This window comes from Perna viridis, chromosome 5 (assembly GCF_037379345.1).
Source record: "Perna viridis isolate PV_CMFRI_1.1 ecotype Kerala chromosome 5, ASM3737934v1, whole genome shotgun sequence".
NCBI lineage: Eukaryota > Metazoa > Mollusca > Bivalvia > Mytilida > Mytilidae > Perna > Perna viridis.
In genome coordinates, this window is record NC_142449.1 from 28,667,488 (window position 1) to 28,690,200 (window position 22,713).

The 22,713-nt window shown below is 34.9% G+C and overlaps 1 protein-coding gene and 2 long non-coding RNA genes across 8 annotated transcripts in view; 2 read left to right on the forward strand and 1 right to left on the reverse strand.

Annotated features, from left to right (window-relative positions):
- The first annotated feature begins 15 nt into the window (after nt 1–15).
- On the forward strand, nt 16–3,735 carry LOC148616973 (uncharacterized). 2 transcript variants are annotated; one of them, XR_015922360.1, is made up of 2 exons: nt 16–2,446; nt 2,794–3,735. It is a non-coding gene; the product is annotated as an uncharacterized LOC148616973 (long non-coding RNA). The 2 variants fall into 2 exon arrangements; XR_015922359.1 differs by having other exon boundaries at nt 16–2,442.
- Nucleotides 3,736–9,196: 5,461 nt separating this feature from the next.
- The window catches only part of LOC148616974 (uncharacterized), a 30,330-nt gene continuing 16,813 nt past the window's right edge, over nt 9,197–22,713 (reverse strand). The window contains exons 4-6 of one of the 5 annotated variants that reach the window (XR_015922361.1): nt 13,348–13,491; nt 11,663–11,867; nt 9,197–10,138 (exon numbers count right to left, since the gene is read on the reverse strand). Coding sequence is in view for 4 of the 5 variants with exons in the window: in XM_088584173.1 (XP_088440299.1) it covers nt 10,098–10,138; nt 13,348–13,491 (185 nt within the window). In the remaining variant the exon portion in view is untranslated. Of the gene's footprint in view, nt 10,139–10,485; nt 10,550–11,662; nt 11,868–13,347; nt 13,492–22,713 lie in introns of all 5 variants that reach the window. The other 4 variants (XM_088584175.1, XM_088584174.1, XM_088584173.1 and 1 more) reach the window with 4 other exon arrangements.
- On the forward strand, nt 17,740–22,515 carry LOC148616975 (uncharacterized). Its single transcript, XR_015922362.1, has 2 exons — nt 17,740–21,417; nt 22,286–22,515. It is a non-coding gene; the product is annotated as an uncharacterized LOC148616975 (long non-coding RNA).

Sequence of the window (22,713 nt, forward strand, 5' to 3'; positions counted from 1 at the left end):
GGCTCTATAGTTTTTGGTCCCTCCCCCTTTTGAAAATAAGTGCCTTAAAGAGTAAATGGGCGTTATCACTACAATTGATAGAAAATGTTTTTGTTCGTCCAGTTTTGATGATTCAAAAAATGTTCTCCTTTTGAAATTCTGTTCTATAATAAATTTAACGGGCTAGACTTATCTTGAACCGTTTTTTTGTAGTTCAAGGGCCAATAAATTGTGCTGCTTTTTAGTTTTTTTTTTAATTTTTGGTCCGATTTTAATTTTTATTGGATTCCTTATAATATCCCTGCTTACGTATTTTATATGACCGCAAAAAGTGTATGGTGTTTTGTATGTCGTCGGCGGCGTCAGTGTCGTCTGAAGATAACTTTAGTTGTGGTTGACCAGTTGTTATGAAATTTTAATATGATTTTACTATCTACTAAAGGAATGTTCTTAGTTTAATTAAGACATTGTTGCCCCTACCATTTTAGAAAAGTTGGCTAAAAAGGATAAAAAAGGTGTTTTATTAGCCCACCTGGCCAAAAGCCAAGTAAGCTTTTGCCATCACTTGTCATCCATCATCATCATCTTCATGGACAAATATTCAAAAATCTTTTACCATGAAACTACAAGGCCAACAGGATATCAACTTGGCATGATTGTTCCTTAGAGTATGTGCAGAAAATAATTTTTGGTCGGTGAAAAAAACATGGCCCCCTTTTCCAAAAAAAAACATATTGGTCTAAAATCAGTTCAAGCAAGTAACTAAACAACGTTGCCTTAAACAAAAGTTTGGCTAGGGTATTGTTGTTCAGCATCATGAGATTGAACGATGCCATAATTTTCAAAACGATTTGTCAACTGGTGTATGAGTCACGGCCTCTGAAACAGCTTTTTTTGGCATTTTTGGCATGTGCATCTTTGAAAATCTTCTAAAAAAAATTGCAAATAATTCAATGAAAGTTGGCATATTTTTAAAATTAAACTTTCCTGAAAGACTTTTTTTTTCATCCTGCACCGTTCTCTGTATAAAAATGTTTTTTAGGACTACAGGTAATTGGCGTACATATTTTTACTGTCTATTTCAGCTGGTTTACTTGTAATAACAGTCGGCATATGGGGTGGTGAAATCAAGGTTAATTTAAGCTTCCCTTTCGCCGTGATGTGTATAGGAGACATTCTGTACTTCGCGAACGGAGTGATATTTTCGTTGTACATTTTATCCGGACGAAGATGAGACTAAGTTTAACACAGCATAAAACTGTATACTCAACTTTAAAGGAAATTCGTGAGGTCAACGAAATATTGATACTGACTAAGAACCGTGCAAGAATCTGTCATAGTTATCTTGTCATGGTTATACATGTGTAGCTATCGGATCACAGTGGCGGATCCAGAGTTTTAGGTAAAGGGGTGGGGAAATGGGGGCAAAACAATGTCTTGACAGGATCACCGATGAGGATCACAAAGTGAGTGTTTTTCACCATTTAACACACACAATTTTTCAACAGTTCTTTTTTCTAATGGGGCTTGGGGCCCCCGGATCTGCCACTGGATCATGGTCGCTAAAGTGTTTTGGCCATGAAGCCAACCAGAAAATGTATATATCTGTTTCCTGCAACCCTACCTCTCCTGTTTTTTGTGTACCTGCCCTGAACATTTTAAGGCGATTTTGACTCAAGCACTCGTTGTCTGTTCAGGTCTAGATTATTTCCCCATTGACTCAATGTAATCTGTTTTTGAATTTTTCTTTCTTTATGGTAGCAGTATTGTGCTCATTTTAGGTGTTTTTCTGTTTTTCTTATGATTTTGTATATCACGGCTAATTAAAATAGACGTAAATTCTGGATGTAACAGTTTTATTTTTCAAGGATCAAATTAATCATATTTACAAACATAAATCATATCCATTCACAAGACTGTCATCTATCCTACTGATACCAGAATTTATTTTTTTTCTTATGTTACTTGTTTGTGCTCACCTGCCTTTAATTTGTGTAACTTTTATGAAGATAACTTGGTGCTTCATAATTAAAAAGTCAGTTCACATTATACCACATCAAATGATTTTCCAAGTTATTATTACGGTTACCAGATATAATATTTCCTTCAACTCTTGCCTATTATGTTACAAAGTTAATGTGGATATCTTATTATTATTTGAGTATCTCATAGTCTAAAATGTTTTACCTGTATGTTCAAATATTAGTCTTAATATGATCAAACTGCCAATACAATACAAAATGCAAAAGTGTTTCAAAACGGGATATAGTCGTCCAATACGCCTCAGTCCAATATTGTAAGCTTCGAACGAATACCTCCACCAGTATGGAAAATGTAATGTTGAATTTTGGCTTGAATCTTTATTTTACTGAAATTAAGTTAATGTCATTGTTTGTTTGACAGAAGGTACCTGGTTTTATTGACGAAGGAAACTCAAGGGCTTAGGTGCTAATTGGGATTATTGTGAGTTAGTATTAACAATAGAACATTATGTCATGGGATTAAAGACACTTTATACATCTATTTGAAACCCCTGGAAAAGACTAGTTCCCTTATACTTTAGATCCTTACACTTATAAATGGTTGGTCAGTATTGAGACCCTAGACCTCTCATTGGTTAGTTAAAGAAATAGTCCCCAAATCCCTTGGTTTCCAAGCTTATGTTTACTGTCGGTAACTTTATGACTGATCGTCGAATAAACCAGACGTTACTATTTATGTTTTACTTACTCATTTTCAGGTATGTCAAGTTGTCATTTTTGTTTATTTTGTAAAAAGTTATTTTTATTTTGTAACTTTTATTTTCTTTTATAGGCAATTGGGCCATGGACATTTTTGGATTGGCTACAGTTTGAAATGTGAACCTGCTAGCACACATGTGAATGCTTTGACATCGAGTACAGTTAAGATGCTTTGTAGAAGTATGGAGCCAACCTGTCATCCTTCATGGCTCTAATAGATAACAGGACCAATAATCTAATGCGTGGTATACAACTCAACTCAAAAATGATAACTGAACTTTCACTGACCTTTAACAATGATCTTAATACTATTGAGCAAAACATGTATAATATGTCTCAAATACTAACCACCCTACGTTACTAGCCAGACGTTACTATTTATGTTTTATTCACTTATTTTCAGGTATGTCATTTTTTATTTTGTAAAAAGTTGTTTTTATTTTGTAACCTTTATTTTCTTAAACAATGTGTGCACCTGCCCTATTTATTGTATTCACTTACATTGCGTGTTTTACTAAATTTCCTATTTTGTATTGATCTACAATAAATATATACGAATGTGAAATTACTTGTGAAAATTAAGAGCTGTTTCTCAGTTTCCTGATTCCTTTAACCTACACAAACTTAATTCCTTAAGCTAATATGAAGTTTGAACTATGCACATTATCTATTTATAGCAATAGCTCTTATGAATGATGCGCACTGCTAACTTGCTATTCACCATCTAATAAATGTCAGTATCGATTAGAAATTATATTTAAGAAATAAGGAAATTATTTTATAATTGTTCTACAATGATTAATTGTTATTTGTTTATTTGATGAGAAAGTTTGTGATAAGAACATCATGAAGGTTGATAAGGGAGATAACTCTGTAATTACAACCCAAAGTGGATAAAAATATAATTTGGAATTGAAATGAGTCATCTTAAGGTAAATAAGCTTAAAACTTGTGTTAACTTTAATTATTGTATTACCACTTTATGACTGACTGTCGAATAAACCAGGCGTTACTATTTCTGTTTTATTTACTAATTTTTAGTCTCAACCAAAGACAAAGTCAATATGTTGTTGGCACCACACAAGAAAAATATATAGCCCTTCTACCGACTAGTTCCCTAGTATACAAAGAAACAAAAAAATGTTGTAACCCTGAAAAACAACACGTCAAAAACCTTACGTAGTAATACTATAGTATGATATGGCTAACCTTTGTCACATCCCTTTATCGCATGGCTGGACGTTTAACGCTCCCTTTCACGGAATTATTCTCGTTGGGGGTGATGATTTCTACAGTATCTCTTCAACAGCGCGGAGTTATTCATACTAGTTAAATGTTATTATGGTAGACCTTTCTTTTCCTCGTTTGTCTATCCCGGACTTGACTTTTTATGAGCAACTCGACGGGCGTTTGTAGAAAAGAAGACGCTTACCCTACCGGTGCATCTGGTCCATCCTTCCAGTTTTAGTGGAGTCCGATTTGTTCATTTGCTTTTGTTACTTTTTATGTATGATTTTAGTTAATTTATGTTCTTTCTTGAGTATGTATGTTTTCCATGTCTGGTTTTTGTCCCTGGATTACAGTCTTTTGATTACCGCTATAACCTTGGTTCCCCTGATTCCTCTTTCAAAAGAACTAGTTGCATGATTTTTCATCGCATGATGTAAACACGGCCGTTAGAACCGTTCGTATTTTTTGCAACTGTGGTTTTTGTTTTATGTTGATATGTTCTTTTGTCAGTATTATCATTTTTGATGGATGATAATACAGTACTTCGTCGCACAAAAAAAAGCAAATGCGTTTAGTAAGAAAAAAATATTTCTTCTTTCTTTTTTCCCCCTGTTCGTTCATTTGTATTATACTGTTTGTATATGTCATTTGTATAATATGCTATCTTTTTTTAAAAAATCAGATTAGTGAGTTACTCCTTTCTTATGAATCATTTTGTTTTTCGTATAAATAATCGCTTTCTTATCCCTACAGTAATAACGATCGAGGAAGCGCAGTTTTATTTTGATAAAATATATAATCAAATGATGTGAACAGTGCTCGAAGCAAAACAATGGGCAGGATCTGTCAGGGAGTATGAATGAACGCATATCAAACAAAATAACGAGTCACTCCACTCTTTTATGGCGCATGTTTTGTGTATTGTCATTGATACGGATGTCGGCAAATTGACTTGCAGTGTGTTGGAATATCAGATATGGCGTTGTCCGATCTTATATATCGCTTAGTTTAAGTTCAATATATGAACAATGCCACCTTCATATTATTTTCCGTCATACTGACAAGGATCGCTATTATCACTTATGTACAACATGTCCTGATTTTGTCCATACCCTTAGCTCCCTCAAAAGATTTCAGGCTGGCATGTAAATGTAGCATGTAATAGCCAGTTTGGCTAAAGAATAGTGTATCCCTCTTTTTCACCGCACAAAGTGCAGGAGGTCTTCGCCTCTGGTAAGGATTCATACATTTTGCAATGATTACGCGAATCATAGCCACTAAGGCTTTGTCCAGGACTAAAAAAATATAACCTTGACTCCGATTGTGGTCGTACCTTGCTCTCCCATTGATGAAATCATAAAACCACGTCACGATTTAGTTTAAACATATTTTATTACTTTTAAAGTAATGGATCTGATAAACGTTGTACCAACTGATGTAGCCTTCTCCAATATAACATTATTGACAATAATACGAGCATAACAAACATGTACATCTGTATAAACATTGTATCAGGAGAGGAAGGCTAAGAAAAAAATACATCCATATATAGATGTTCATAGATGGCGACATTGAAGATGTCGGTGATGATGTTGAAGATGACGATGTCTTTAAGACCAGACATTTAGCAACTACTTATCCAGTTTACTTTCTTGATATATTCATAGACGTGTTTAAAAACTAGTTCGTTCTGATCAACTATTTCCGTTAGACCGAGAGTCCATGTTTTTTTTTTTTTTTTTTTTTTTTTTGGGGGGGGGGGGGCTTGTCAGATTTTGAGGTAAGTATACCAGTGGCATTCAAGGAAGTAGTTGTAAGAGTCTCTCTCGAGCTGACAACTACAAATGTAAATGATGTTGACACGAAAAGTGTTCTTGTTCAGGAATGAAATGAAGCATCGCAGCAGCGTTAACAATACGTTTAATCTTCTAGATCCGCACGATAAGTATAATAGAATTTTAATCTTATTAAGTGATACATATTGTTTTAGTTTGAAATTTAAAATAGTTTCTGAATTTCTTGTCGAAATATCGAGTGATTCCGTTCATGAATAGTGGATGGAATGAAGGATGCATATGTTTTTGATAGTCTGCAGAATGGTGCAATTATACATGTATCACTACCATTTCTAAGGTGATATGTATGTACTCAAACTTTGAATACTAGGAAGTATGAGTTCACGTAAATACTCAGGAGCATCCCTTATTAATCTTAATGACATTATAGAATAAATGATTTTTTCTACGTTTTGGACAATAGCTCCCGTCCGAGTTAAATCCTTCCAAATTTTGCAAAGGGAAACAGCTACAGTTGCGATCACTTCTAACCTCTCTTCGATCTTGTCAGAATTAGCTGTCATAGAACAGTTGTAAACTGTCAGAAACTGTTCTGATCCGCTACACACCATGTCCGGGTCTGTCAGGGCTCTGGACAAGCTATGCCATAATCTGTCATGGGTCCTGGCACCCTCCTGTCAGCAACTGTTACAGGTAGAACAGATATGTGGATTAGAAGATTTCCTGATATATTCTAACAGTAATCAGCTAGAATATTTCTCTGGCTGAATTACATACAGTACATGTACGTGATTCCGAAAAAAAAGCGTAGCACCCGATTCCCGATTCGTACAACGGGAAGGAAGCCCTGATTTTTTTCAATTTTTCACCCAAATTTTATGTATGACATGCAGTACCAACAAAAATCATTGCCTGTCGTACCTGCTACGATCCTGACTTTAAAGATATTAGACTGAATTCTTTTGGTTGCAGATCTAGACACCGGTATGATACAGAGTACCTATATATATATATATATATAAACAATTATAGACATTTTATACAGAAATTTTAGACCTTTATTGAACTTCAAAGTGTTCACACTCATACACTTTGAAAGAATATGACATTTCTAAATATTTTTGACTTATGTATATATACATCTTTTGAAGAATTTTGACTGAAATATTCCATTCCATCCACTATTCATGAACGGAATCACTCGATATTTCGACAAGAAATTCAGAAACTATTTTAAATTTCAAACTAAAACAATATGTATCACTTAATAAGATTAAAATTCTATTATACTTATCGTGCGGATCTAGAAGATTAAACGTATTGTTAACGCTGCTGCGATGCTTCATTTCATTCCTGAACAAGAACACTTTTCGTGTCAACATCATTTACATTTGTAGTTGTCAGCTCGAGAGAGACTCTTACAACTACTTCCTTGAATGCCACTGGTATACTTACCTCAAAATCTGAGAAGCCCCCCCCCCCCAAAAAAAAAAAAAAAAAAAAAAAAAAACATGGACTCTCGGTCTAACGGAAATAGTTGATCAGAACGAACTAGTTTTTAAACACGTCTATGAATATATCAAGAAAGTAAACTGGATAAGTAGTTGCTAAATGTCTGGTCTTAAAGACATCGTCATCTTCAACATCATCACCGACATCTTCAATGTCGCCATCTATGAACATCTATATATGGATGTATTTTTTTCTTAGCCTTCCTCTCCTGATACAATGTTTATACAGATGTACATGTTTGTTATGCTCGTATTATTGTCAATAATGTTATATTGGAGAAGGCTACATCAGTTGGTACAACGTTTATCAGATCCATTACTTTAAAAGTAATAAAATATGTTTAAACTAAATCGTGACGTGGTTTTATGATTTCATCAATGGGAGAGCAAGGTACGACCACAATCGGAGTCAAGGTTATATTTTTTTAGTCCTGGACAAAGCCTTAGTGGCTATGATTCGCGTAATCATTGCAAAATGTATGAATCCTTACCAGAGGCGAAGACCTCCTGCACTTTGTGCGGTGAAAAAGAGGGATACACTATTCTTTAGCCAAACTGGCTATTACATGCCACATTTACATGCCAGCCTGAAATCTTTTGAGGGAGCTAAGGGTATGGACAAAATCAGGACATGTTGTACATAAGTGATAATAGCGATCCTTGTCAGTATGACGGAAAATAATATGAAGGTGGCATTGTTCATATATTGAACTTAAACTAAGCGATATATAAGATCGGACAACGCCATATCTGATATTCCAACACACTGCAAGTCAATTTGCCGACATCCGTATCAATGACAATACACAAAACATGCGCCATAAAAGAGTGGAGTGACTCGTTATTTTGTTTGATATGCGTTCATTCATACTCCCTGACAGATCCTGCCCATTGTTTTGCTTCGAGCACTGTTCACATCATTTGATTATATATTTTATCAAAATAAAACTGCGCTTCCTCGATCGTTATTACTGTAGGGATAAGAAAGCGATTATTTATACGAAAAACAAAATGATTCATAAGAAAGGAGTAACTCACTAATCTGATTTTTTAAAAAAAGATAGCATATTATACAAATGACATATACAAACAGTATAATACAAATGAACGAACAGGGGGAAAAAAGAAAGAAGAAATATTTTTTTCTTACTAAACGCATTTGCTTTTTTTTGTGCGACGAAGTACTGTATTATCATCCATCAAAAATGATAATACTGACAAAAGAACATATCAACATAAAACAAAAACCGCAGTTGCAAAAAATACGAACGGTTCTAACGGCCGTGTTTACATCATGCGATGAAAAATCATGCAACTAGTTCTTTTGAAAGAGGAATCAGGGGAACCAAGGTTATAGCGGTAATCAAAAGACTGTAATCCAGGGACAAAAACCAGACATGGAAAACATACATACTCAAGAAAGAACATAAATTAACTAAAATCATACATAAAAAGTAACAAAAGCAAATGAACAAATCGGACTCCACTAAAACTGGAAGGATGGACCAGATGCACCGGTAGGGTAAGCGTCTTCTTTTCTACAAACGCCCGTCGAGTTGCTCATAAAAAGTCAAGTCCGGGATAGACAAACGAGGAAAAGAAAGGTCTACCATAATAACATTTAACTAGTATGAATAACTCCGCGCTGTTGAAGAGATACTGTAGAAATCATCACCCCCAACGAGAATAATTCCGTGAAAGGGAGCGTTAAACGTCCAGCCATGCGATAAAGGGATGTGACAAAGGTTAGCCATATCATACTATAGTATTACTACGTAAGGTTTTTGACGTGTTGTTTTTCAGGGTTACAACATTTTTTTGTTTCTTTGTATACTAGGGAACTAGTCGGTAGAAGGGCTATATATTTTTCTTGTGTGGTGCCAACAACATATTGACTTTGTCTTTGGTTGAGACTAAAAATTAGTAAATAAAACAGAAATAGTAACGCCTGGTTTATTCGACAGTCAGTCATAAAGTGGTAATACAATAATTAAAGTTAACACAAGTTTTAAGCTTATTTACCTTAAGATGACTCATTTCAATTCCAAATTATATTTTTATCCACTTTGGGTTGTAATTACAGAGTTATCTCCCTTATCAACCTTCATGATGTTCTTATCACAAACTTTCTCATCAAATAAACAAATAACAATTAATCATTGTAGAACAATTATAAAATAATTTCCTTATTTCTTAAATATAATTTCTAATCGATACTGACATTTATTAGATGGTGAATAGCAAGTTAGCAGTGCGCATCATTCATAAGAGCTATTGCTATAAATAGATAATGTGCATAGTTCAAACTTCATATTAGCTTAAGGAATTAAGTTTGTGTAGGTTAAAGGAATCAGGAAACTGAGAAACAGCTCTTAATTTTCACAAGTAATTTCACATTCGTATATATTTATTGTAGATCAATACAAAATAGGAAATTTAGTAAAACACGCAATGTAAGTGAATACAATAAATAGGGCAGGTGCACACATTGTTTAAGAAAATAAAGGTTACAAAATAAAAACAAGTTTTTACAAAATAAAAAATGACATACCTGAAAATAAGTGAATAAAACATAAATAGTAACGTCTGGCTAGTAACGTAGGGTGGTTAGTATTTGAGACATATTATACATGTTTTGCTCAATAGTATTAAGATCATTGTTAAAGGTCAGTGAAAGTTCAGTTATCATTTTTGAGTTGAGTTGTATACCACGCATTAGATTATTGGTCCTGTTATCTATTAGAGCCATGAAGGATGACAGGTTGGCTCCATACTTCTACAAAGCATCTTAACTGTACTCGATGTCAAAGCATTCACATGTGTGCTAGCAGGTTCACATTTCAAACTGTAGCCAATCCAAAAATGTCCATGGCCCAATTGCCTATAAAAGAAAATAAAAGTTACAAAATAAAAATAACTTTTTACAAAATAAACAAAAATGACAACTTGACATACCTGAAAATGAGTAAGTAAAACATAAATAGTAACGTCTGGTTTATTCGACGATCAGTCATAAAGTTACCGACAGTAAACATAAGCTTGGAAACCAAGGGATTTGGGGACTATTTCTTTAACTAACCAATGAGAGGTCTAGGGTCTCAATACTGACCAACCATTTATAAGTGTAAGGATCTAAAGTATAAGGGAACTAGTCTTTTCCAGGGGTTTCAAATAGATGTATAAAGTGTCTTTAATCCCATGACATAATGTTCTATTGTTAATACTAACTCACAATAATCCCAATTAGCACCTAAGCCCTTGAGTTTCCTTCGTCAATAAAACCAGGTACCTTCTGTCAAACAAACAATGACATTAACTTAATTTCAGTAAAATAAAGATTCAAGCCAAAATTCAACATTACATTTTCCATACTGGTGGAGGTATTCGTTCGAAGCTTACAATATTGGACTGAGGCGTATTGGACGACTATATCCCGTTTTGAAACACTTTTGCATTTTGTATTGTATTGGCAGTTTGATCATATTAAGACTAATATTTGAACATACAGGTAAAACATTTTAGACTATGAGATACTCAAATAATAATAAGATATCCACATTAACTTTGTAACATAATAGGCAAGAGTTGAAGGAAATATTATATCTGGTAACCGTAATAATAACTTGGAAAATCATTTGATGTGGTATAATGTGAACTGACTTTTTAATTATGAAGCATCAAGTTATCTTCATAAAAGTTACACAAATTAAAGGCAGGTGAGCACAAACAAGTAACATAAGAAAAAAAATAAATTCTGGTATCAGTAGGATAGATGACAGTCTTGTGAATGGATATGATTTATGTTTGTAAATATGATTAATTTGATCCTTGAAAAATAAAACTGTTACATCCAGAATTTACGTCTATTTTAATTAGCCGTGATATACAAAATCATAAGAAAAACAGAAAAACACCTAAAATGAGCACAATACTGCTACCATAAAGAAAGAAAAATTCAACAACAGATTACATTGAGTCAATGGGGAAATAATCTAGACCTGAACAGACAACGAGTGCTTGAGTCAAAATCGCCTTAAAATGTTCAGGGCAGGTACACAAAAAACAGGAGAGGTAGGGTTGCAGGAAACAGATATATACATTTTCTGGTTGGCTTCATGGCCAAAACACTTTAGCGACCATGATCCAGTGGCGGATCCGGGGGCCCCAAGCCCCATTAGAAAAAAGAACTGTTGAAAAATTGTGTGTGTTAAATGGTGAAAAACACTCACTTTGTGATCCTCATCGGTGATCCTGTCAAGACATTGTTTTGCCCCCATTTCCCCACCCCTTTACCTAAAACTCTGGATCCGCCACTGTGATCCGATAGCTACACATGTATAACCATGACAAGATAACTATGACAGATTCTTGCACGGTTCTTAGTCAGTATCAATATTTCGTTGACCTCACGAATTTCCTTTAAAGTTGAGTATACAGTTTTATGCTGTGTTAAACTTAGTCTCATCTTCGTCCGGATAAAATGTACAACGAAAATATCACTCCGTTCGCGAAGTACAGAATGTCTCCTATACACATCACGGCGAAAGGGAAGCTTAAATTAACCTTGATTTCACCACCCCATATGCCGACTGTTATTACAAGTAAACCAGCTGAAATAGACAGTAAAAATATGTACGCCAATTACCTGTAGTCCTAAAAAACATTTTTATACAGAGAACGGTGCAGGATGAAAAAAAAAGTCTTTCAGGAAAGTTTAATTTTAAAAATATGCCAACTTTCATTGAATTATTTGCAATTTTTTTTAGAAGATTTTCAAAGATGCACATGCCAAAAATGCCAAAAAAAGCTGTTTCAGAGGCCGTGACTCATACACCAGTTGACAAATCGTTTTGAAAATTATGGCATCGTTCAATCTCATGATGCTGAACAACAATACCCTAGCCAAACTTTTGTTTAAGGCAACGTTGTTTAGTTACTTGCTTGAACTGATTTTAGACCAATATGTTTTTTTTTGGAAAAGGGGGCCATGTTTTTTTCACCGACCAAAAATTATTTTCTGCACATACTCTAAGGAACAATCATGCCAAGTTGATATCCTGTTGGCCTTGTAGTTTCATGGTAAAAGATTTTTGAATATTTGTCCATGAAGATGATGATGATGGATGACAAGTGATGGCAAAAGCTTACTTGGCTTTTGGCCAGGTGGGCTAATAAAACACCTTTTTTATCCTTTTTAGCCAACTTTTCTAAAATGGTAGGGGCAACAATGTCTTAATTAAACTAAGAACATTCCTTTAGTAGATAGTAAAATCATATTAAAATTTCATAACAACTGGTCAACCACAACTAAAGTTATCTTCAGACGACACTGACGCCGCCGACGACATACAAAACACCATACACTTTTTGCGGTCATATAAAATACGTAAGCAGGGATATTATAAGGAATCCAATAAAAATTAAAATCGGACCAAAAATTAAAAAAAAAACTAAAAAGCAGCACAATTTATTGGCCCTTGAACTACAAAAAAACGGTTCAAGATAAGTCTAGCCCGTTAAATTTATTATAGAACAGAATTTCAAAAGGAGAACATTTTTTGAATCATCAAAACTGGACGAACAAAAACATTTTCTATCAATTGTAGTGATAACGCCCATTTACTCTTTAAGGCACTTATTTTCAAAAGGGGGAGGGACCAAAAACTATAGAGCCATACACCATGTCCCTAAGAACGATATTGTTAAAATTTTAGAAAGATTGGATTTATTTTACTAAAGTTATCTTAAATAAACGAAAGTTAACGGACATCAACGATGAATACTACATGATGATGTCATTATGCGACCGAAACAGAAGTTGCGATCGTATAAAACCGATTATAAGCCACGCAGATTTACAACTTACTAGTGTGATTTTTTCTTCATTTTTTATTGTTTTGTTTAAAATACCAGTCAGTATTCGCTTTTCAAAAAAAAAAAAAAAAATTCATGAGGCACGATCAAAACGTTTATTTACACTGCATAGTTGTTATTATAGCCAACTCAATGTTTATTCAAAGAAGTTGCAACACTGGAACCCCACCCCCGCTCTCCTCCTACGACATAAATGTTTACTCTCATATTGCGTACCTGTTATCAAGGACGGAATCATGGAAATAGCAACTAAACGTCCATTGTCTTTAGCGATATAAACGTACAAAAATACCACTGTCGTAGTCACAAACGCAGTGGTGAGACTTAAGCAAGCAAACACACTTGTTCCAATGAAAAAAGCTGAAAATAAATTAAACACAGAAACGCTGATTTTTGTTAACAAAACAATACAAACAAGCCGTTCTGTGCTCTCTAGAAGTGCAATGGCTTTATATTTATTTATATTTTCGAATACTTGTTTTAATTCTGTATTTCCATCGTTTGTGCAACTTGACGAGTTCTTCTAGAAAGCAGAGGACGTTTACCCTACCGGTGTTCCGACTTCAGAATCCCAGAATTTCTTGAGTTCTGTCTGCTATCTTGTTCCAATCTTTGTCTCGGATTATGAATATCGCGTTCCTTGTTCTCACAATGATCACTAGCCTGTACTAGATTGAAGTATTCATGTTGTAGGACTACATTTACGAGCAGGAGCATGAATTATAATCGTGCTATGTTCATATTTCAACTGCTTCCCAATTAGTCCATAGGCTAGATGGATCTATCGAGATCGTGAATCAAACTCATCGACATCAAGACCGTATATATATATATCCAAGTCCAATTTGTCGCCAAAGAAATATTCTAGAATTCTTTTTCAGTATAAACCTACATAACGCCAGATTGATTGATTGATTATCGGGGTTTAATGCCAGAGCAGCAAAATTTCAGCATGTAACACGCCGGGGGTAACTCATTACACAACCTGGGGCACACCATCCAGTTGCTCTGTTGACAGAGCACCCTAGCTCCCGGCTAGGGTTCTGAGCCTATCTAGTCGCCTCTTGCGACAAGCTGACCGCTGATGCAGGCCTATTTCTTTAAAAATTAATTCAATTTTAATTAATACCACGTGAAAAGGGTTTATCCAAATGAAAAAAAAAAGATTTTTTCTCAGATATGAAATAATATACAATTGTTAACATCCCGCCTGAAAATAATCTGTATAGTAATATTGATATGTTCACTGAAATTGAAGATGTTATTGTAGATATAAACCTTCAAGTCTGTTTACTTTGTGATTTTAATTTTCATACAAAAAATGTCAGTGAGTATGTTGATATGGATAACCAAATATCAATATTAAATGCTTGTAATATTGCAAACGATGATCAATAATTGATTAATGAACTGCATGTCTTCTATTTGCTAAGATAATTGTTTTATTAAGGGCTATCACCGACTTTGATACATTATTATATGACCCTATTCTAAGTGATGTTAATGATCCTATCTAGACTATGACTGTTCAGGCGTCAAATTGACCATAAAAAGTTAGAAGAGGGCACAAAACTAGGTAGGTAGGGAAGCAGGGAAGCATATTTATAGCCTTCCTTAAATATTGTATTGTTTTGTATTTGTTTGCTTACTATACCAACTATATTTTGCTTCGTTAGGTTTGTTTTTGTTTTCCGATTCGGTAAAAAATAATAATAAAAAAAAAAACAATCCATGTATGTAGTTTTTAGACGACCGCAACAAGTACATATGAAACTCCCCTGTTTGTGACAGATGAAGTCTTTACCTTTAACGAGTTTGTCTACGGGTAAGCACTACTTCATTTTATATGAATATATGGTTAGGCCAACAAAAAAAAAAAAAAAAAAAAATCCGGTTTTCCCTACCGAACCTATTTTTTTCTAAAAGGCGAATTGCCGACCTTAGCATTTTTTTTCGACAAAAATCGGAAATTCCTGAATTACTCAGATCTCGTTTCTCATTACTCATTTTTATACATGGATGGGATTCGCCAATGTTACCCGATTAATCCAGTCGTTATATTACGTTCCCTACAATCACTCCATTGAAACGGATACGGAGATGGACTGAATTATTAGGGTTATGCCTATGTTGCAATTTGCGATTTGTATTTGATCGTGCGACAAAAAGAACCTGTTAGCGATTTTCTTGGCGCCAAGGTTTTGTATGTGAAAACTGACAGAAAGTTTGACACAACGGATATTATCTCCAATTAAACAATTGTGTTAACACCTGGTTAGAGTTGGATGACCATAACCAATTTACGACTGAAGCCAATCAAATGCAATTAGACCAGGTGATCGTGGCTCACAAAATCATCATGGGAGATGTCAATCAGATGTAAATATATTATAAACCCTTTTGTGGTAAGTTAATGAGCATGCTCAGTATAGGTACGTAGGGCTTGGGTAGAACAAAAGAGTTTTCCTCGCAGATTGATTGATTGATTTTTGGGGTTTAACCCCCAGCAGCAATATTTCAGATATATTCAGGCGATGAACATGAAATGGATGATACAATGAACATGAAATTAAAAATTGGATGGGACACAAGGATAATAGGGTCGACAAATTTTGATTGCCACAAGTTAAGAGCGAGGGATGGGTAGGGTCGGGAAATTTAGCCTCCAGTGGCGGAGCGCAAAGGTTCCTACTCCTATCTAATACCACAGCAGGGTTCTTTAACGTGCAAGGAACGTTCATCTTCTCGAACACGGTGCACCACTATGATTTGCGGGTAAGTTTTTGTATAATAGCCTGACAACCCCAGCATGCAACATGCCAGGGGTACCCCATTCTACCACCTGGGGCACACATCCCAGTTGCAATGTGGGCAGAGCGACTAGCCCCCGGCTACGTTTCTGAGCACTATTTAATCGCCTTTTACGATAAGCTCAGCGCTGCTACATGCCTATTCTTTTGACACCCGGACATGCACGAGGCCTGTGTCTTGAGCATGCTCGGCGTATGCTCATGGAGTAGTCTACAGTTAGCAAAAAAGGGTCTTTTGAGCCAATCAAAACTCCCATCATCTTGTCAAAGGTAAACACAACCATGACCATGGGCACGTGGCCACATACCGGCTTCACAGCCCTTTTAAACCATATGATACATTCAGAATCAGATTTACCTTATAAAAAATAAATTAAATCCAATTACCAATGATTACAGAGCAGTCCGGTTTGTTGGCGCACTTAAGCTTTATCGATTACAATTAAAGCATTAAATACCAAACTTTTAATTATGTAATTAACCATTGAACTTCGAATCAGAGTAATAAAATTTCGCATTCTTAACTCTAAATAATCAATAACTGCTTCGAAAACCAACACGACCTTGATTTTTGTAAACACCGACATATCCAGTGTCATGGCGCATGCTCAAAAGAAACATCTAGGGAGACGAATAAAGGAAAGATTTCAAACAAGCGTGAACTGTAAAAAATATTATATTACTAAGGATGAATAGGTAAACAATCTTACTTCAATCAATTGATTTACTATTATTTTGTTAACAAACACTTCAACAACATAATTCCCATTAAAATACCAGGCAAATCAATTAGATGTTCATATACACATAATGTGTCTTTGCTATCATTAGAAACAAATTGGACTAAATTTTGAAGTCTTAAAATTTCAACAATTATCCTGTCACTTCACAAATCTACTTGCTTCAATTGGATTCACAGTTTTTCAACGAAACTCGTCATTCTCTGTCGTCTGAATATAGCTGAAATATTGCTGCTCGGACGTTAAACCCCAACAAACAAACAAACAAACGTCATTCTCTGATACACTGGTGACGGGGGAACAATATTTGAGGTTAAACCAACCGTCACAATTGTCACATTGTGCCCAACCAACAATACTTAATGATTGTTTCAAGTTCAACCCAGGCGGTTGACATTTTCCACAATTGCAACAAGTGCAATCGTAATCAAAGATAATGTCAGTTTCATCCTCAGCCTTTTTAGTTTTCTTCTTTAGTTGTTTTCCTTTGCCCTTGTTGGATGCTTCACTTTTACTTCGGTGCTGTTGCGGAGAAGAAGGCATAAAACCCTCACTTTTACTTCGGTGCTGTTGCGGTGAAGAAGGCATAAAACCAATGTTCTGTCGGTGTTATGCTCCTATTCTTCACTGTCGACAGATTAGGTGCAAGCTCTATTATTTGCCATCTCGTGTAGCCGTATCATGTCTGCCATTCGAACACTATGTTCTGCAAGCTGAGCCTCCTCTGTAAAAGAAAATTTGGTTGGTCCTGCAATTACAACATGAGCCTCTCTTGGGTCCTGTAGTCTGCGTCTGCGGGTACTCACTGATACGTTGTGCAGTTTGGCAGATCCTCTTATAGTCATGTTGTGTAGACGGACATCTTCAATAGCAGCTTGAACCATGTCAGGAGTATAGCGTTGTTTATTCTTGTCAGGTGGTGCCATGATCTGAATGAAAAAAAAAAGATGTAAACTATATATAATATCTACTATCCTGATCATAAAATTTCTAAAATGAGTTCGTATTTTTCTCAAATCTATAAAATCTTTCGTTTGTTCACACCAGCAAATTGTAAAACAACATCACGTGATCATCAATGGACTATCATTCATGAAAGTGAAAGTGCAGGCGACAGGTTCTACTTTCTAAGAAACCCTGCCCTAATTCATAAGGCAGGTGATAATTCAATTTATGAAATTCAACTAGTGACTCTAGCGATGTGAAATAACATCTTCCAACATAAAAGGATACAGTAAACAACAATATTTAGGTCATAACACCTAATGCATTATTTTTAGAATATTAAACGGGGAATTCCAATCAGGTCAGTACAATCTACTATAAATTCTTTCCGCAGTTGGAATTATGGGCAAGTATGTTGACATATTTAAAATTAAAACATCATTTGTTTATATTTATACAATAAAGATACTTACATTATAACTGAAAAGCCGAAACTTTTGTAAACAAAACGATCACATGTCTGAAAATATCGAAAGTGGCAGTGACGTCATGTGTCAACACACCGGATGCACCAAGCCACCTGACTCGACTGGTTTAAAACACTTCGAAATGCAATAATTGATAAAAGAAAATGGATGACATTTGTTTTCTCTTTTTTTTTTTTGGAGGGAAAATCGGTATACAAATAGAATAGGATTCCCAAAATCTAATTAAAGAAATACTGACGGCATTAAACAATAATGATTCAGAAATCAAGAAGGAGTACAAGAGATAATTTAAAAGGGATATAATTAATGGTCCATGGTAGTTTGCTAGAAATTTTATCACTTGGAAAAAGAATCCAGTTTGTTGAAAATTTATCAATTAAAAATCAAATCATAATTTAAGATAAATTTAATTAGACCACAAAGGATAAGGGTCAACATGTCAATATGTGCATAGTAATATAAAGTCATTGATAGAAATAAACCACCTGTTTCTGGAGTAGTACTTTATTATTTTGCATATAAAAAGTGACTAACGGTTTTAGATCCTGACTATGACTAGAGCTAAAAACCAACTTTATACATGTATCAAGAGTGAATCTTGGGTACATGTATGTCATGAACGAAGGGATTATTTTGTTGATTTGACAAAGATAACTCATCAGTGGACTAACTTCTGTCATATCTTAAAAAAATACAATATTCTTTTTTTGGCACCTATTTTGGCTCTACTTTTTGAACACAAAACTGACCCGGTCAAAGTTTGTAAAACTTGAGAGGTGAAACTTGGTGAAAATATTGATTGTGGGTAGTAGAGCAATCATACATAAATAGATGCAACACTTGGGAAGGTAAAGAGTTGTAAAATGCGCGCTTTAAGCTATCCAGAAAGATTCAGGATTGGATTTTCTTCTCTGCACCAACAGGCTGTTTCCCAAAAATGCGAACTCTCGCACAATCTTTAAGAACAAAAATCATGAATAAATGAGCAGAAAAAGGTACACTTTTTTGTTTTTTGTTTTTTGTTTTTTGGTTTTTTTGTACAATAATAGCATTCCAACTTACTTTTCTGGCAGTGTTTAAGTGCCTGATATTTTAGTTTGTTTGATTGTTGGGGTTTAACGTCCGAGCAGCAATATTTCAGCTATATTCAGACGATGAACATGAAATTGATGATAAAATGAACATGCAATGATGATGAAATGAAAAAGAGATGGGACACAAGGACAATGGGGTCGACAAATTTTGATTGCCACTGGAAATAGGGAGAGGTGGGTAGGGTCGAGCAATTTAGTCTTCTGTGGCGGAGCCCTATGGTTCCTACTCCGGGAGAATACCACAGTAGGGATCTTTAACGTGCGAGGAACGTGGCATCTTTCCCAACAAGGTGCACCACTATGGTTTGCGGTCAGGTTTTCCGTATTATAGCCTGACAACCCCAGCATGTAACACGCCAGGGGTACTCCATTCCACCACCTGGGGCACACATCCCAGTTGCTCTGTGGGCAAAGCGCTCTAGCCCCCGGCTAGCGTTCTGAGCACTATTTAGTCCCCTTTTTCGACAAGCTTAGCGCTGCTGCAGGCCTATTCTTTTAACACACGGACCTGCACGAGACGCCTGATATTTTAGAAAACCTGTTTTTTTTACAATTAATTTTTGGAAGGCACCCACAATTTGTTATGAAAACTGATATATATATATATATATTTTTATTATGTTACCATGGCTACAAATTTTTATAACAAAATAAAAAAGAATATCTAACTTTTTTCATGGATCTCCATACTGTAAGGTTTTGAAAAATATATTTTTTACAAGAAAAATGTTGGATTTTCTTTGTTTAAGTGTCTCAATATTGCTTTATGTCCACAAATTGTCATAAAATTATCTGCAGTGACCTATCTATATAGTGGAACATTTGATAAAATGTCGCATGTAAGGTTAATAAACAAACTAAACTTTTATGGAATTAGATATAATAATCTTAATTGGATAACAATTTTTTTTTTATCAAACAGACAACAACAGGTCATCTTAGATAGCATTCATTCTTGTAAATTATCTGTAGATGCAGGTGTCCCATAGAGTACCGTATTGGGCTCTACCCTATTTTTATTATTTATGAACGATCTGCCAGGGCATGTATCTAGTAAAGCTCGTCTTTTTGCTGACGACTGTTTATTATAAAGAATAACAAATAAAATAAATGTATCTAATGACTTACAAAAGGATCTCATAAATCTTGATCTGTGGAATCAGAATGGCAAATGAAATGTAATCCAGAAAAAATGCTACGTAATAAATGTTTGTAAAAATCTAAATCAAATTCATTTCAATATAAACTGCATAACCACATACTGGAGACTGTACCAGACAGCAAATATCTAGGTGTCACTTTAAGTAGTGATCTCGATTGGGGTCCACATATTAACAATAAAATGGCGAAAGCCAATAGAACCTAAGGCTTTTTATAGAAATATGAAACACTGAACACGTAAGGTTAAAAGTCTTACGTACACCACTTGTGCGTCCGATCGTAGAGTCCTCATCGCCAATTTGGGATCCATATAAACAAAACAAAATTGCCCAACTTGAGCGGAAAAGCCACAAGGTATGTCTTCAATGACTACACAAATAAAACACCAGGTGCAGTGACTGGCATGATAAACACCCTTAATTGTGAGTGTATTCAATCTCGCAGAACAAAAGCAAGACTGTGTTACTTTATAGGACAAATAGGGGATGATTGGAAGTTACAAATGATATGCTCACATGAAATCAGAGGGCAACATAAATGTAGGCAAGTTCATACAAACAAAGATTTCTAGAAGTATTTCTTCTACCCAAACACTATAACAGATTGGAACTATCTCAAAGAATCTACCTGTATGTCACCTTCCCTAGAGTCCATCAAAAGTGGTATCTCCACGTTAACATTTGAAGGACGTTATCTTGCTACATAATAAAATAAAATAACCCCAACCACTGTGCATAATGTATATATGTTTAACATTTATGTTATATATTTTAATATTAAAGCTGCATTAGCTGCCAAATTTGCTCAGTTTTAATTCTGATGAATTTTGCTGATTCAATGAAATAAGTTTGAAGCAATGCAATTGAAGCAATATATGTCAAAAATACCTAAATAATATTGTGAAAACAACTTTGTTTTTAATCAGAGAAGAGCGATAGCTCTGATCTAATTATTTTTCGCCATAACTTACGAAGACTGCCGAAAGGACATTCTCAAGGGTTAAAATACTTTAACCTTGGTAACGGAAATAATAATAACGACTACACAGGTAAGCACGTATCTTCTTTTCATTTCATTTCATCTATTTGTCATTAGTTTTTAAATAAATAATGATCATATTTAAGTTTTTTCCTTTATGGCTTGAGTCCGTTGGTCTTCCATGCAGTAATCAAAAGAATGTAATCCAGGGACATAGACCAGACACGGAAAACAGACACACACAACAAAGAACATGAAGTAACTAAAATCATACATACAAAGTAAGAAAAGCAAATGAACAACTCTGACTCCACTAAAAACTGGGAGGATGGACCAGGTGCACCTGTAGGTTAAGCTCTGCTTTTCTAGAAACACCCGCCGAGTTGCTCATAAAAAGTCAAGTCCGCGGTAGACAAACGAGGAAAGGAAAACTATGATCCGTTGAATAAATCAATTTTCATGGTGCAGATGGATACACCATATCGATCCACGAGTTCCTAATGACGACAATAAAACTTCTATAGTGATGACTTCAATCTTGTAGCAGCATAACCCTGTTCTAGAAGCCTATTTGTTAGAGTTCTAGCGCGATACGAAAAGTCTGCGTAGTTTCGGCAAGCTCTGGCATAACGTATGAGTTGTGATATGAAACACACCATACGCATGTGCTTATGGGATGTTGCCACAGATGAAAGGAAAGTTGACAATTTTGAATGAAAAATCAGTTAAAAATATGTGTTTTTCATTACCTAGCTTCCCTCGGCCAATAGCAAAAATGGATAAAAGAAGCAAATTTTACAGTTTTTTTACCATGTATTAGGGCTGTGTGTCTGTAGGAAATACACTGCTTATCAAACTGATGATGAAACAAGGTTGTATTTTGTTGCGCTTTCATTATTTATGGAATGAACAGCATTGAATTTACTTTTTTTTTTCAGGAGGTACAAAAGCTGTCTTGCATGATGTACACAGTGATTCTAATATGCCCTGTCAAGGATCAAAGGTCAACCCAATGCAAGGATTATTTTCTTTCATTGGGTTGACCAATCGTGTACCCTATTCAGATGAAATGAAGTAGAACTTTGAAAGGACAGATTGGTGTACTGACAAAGTTTGTAATGATGATTTTTTCTCTCAGATTCTTCAAGGATTAAAGTTTAAAAACAAATTAAGTTTATTTTTTTATCGAACAAAATGCATAGTTTATAAAATTTCAAAAAGACAGCATATTACAAAGGAGTGCAGGACCCAAAAAAATGCAAAACTTCCCGTACCTTCACACTTTTGATGGTGGTTGAAAAAAAAGATGGTCAACTTCTATTCCCATGGTGATTTTTCGATCTCTGAATGAAAGTACTACAACAAA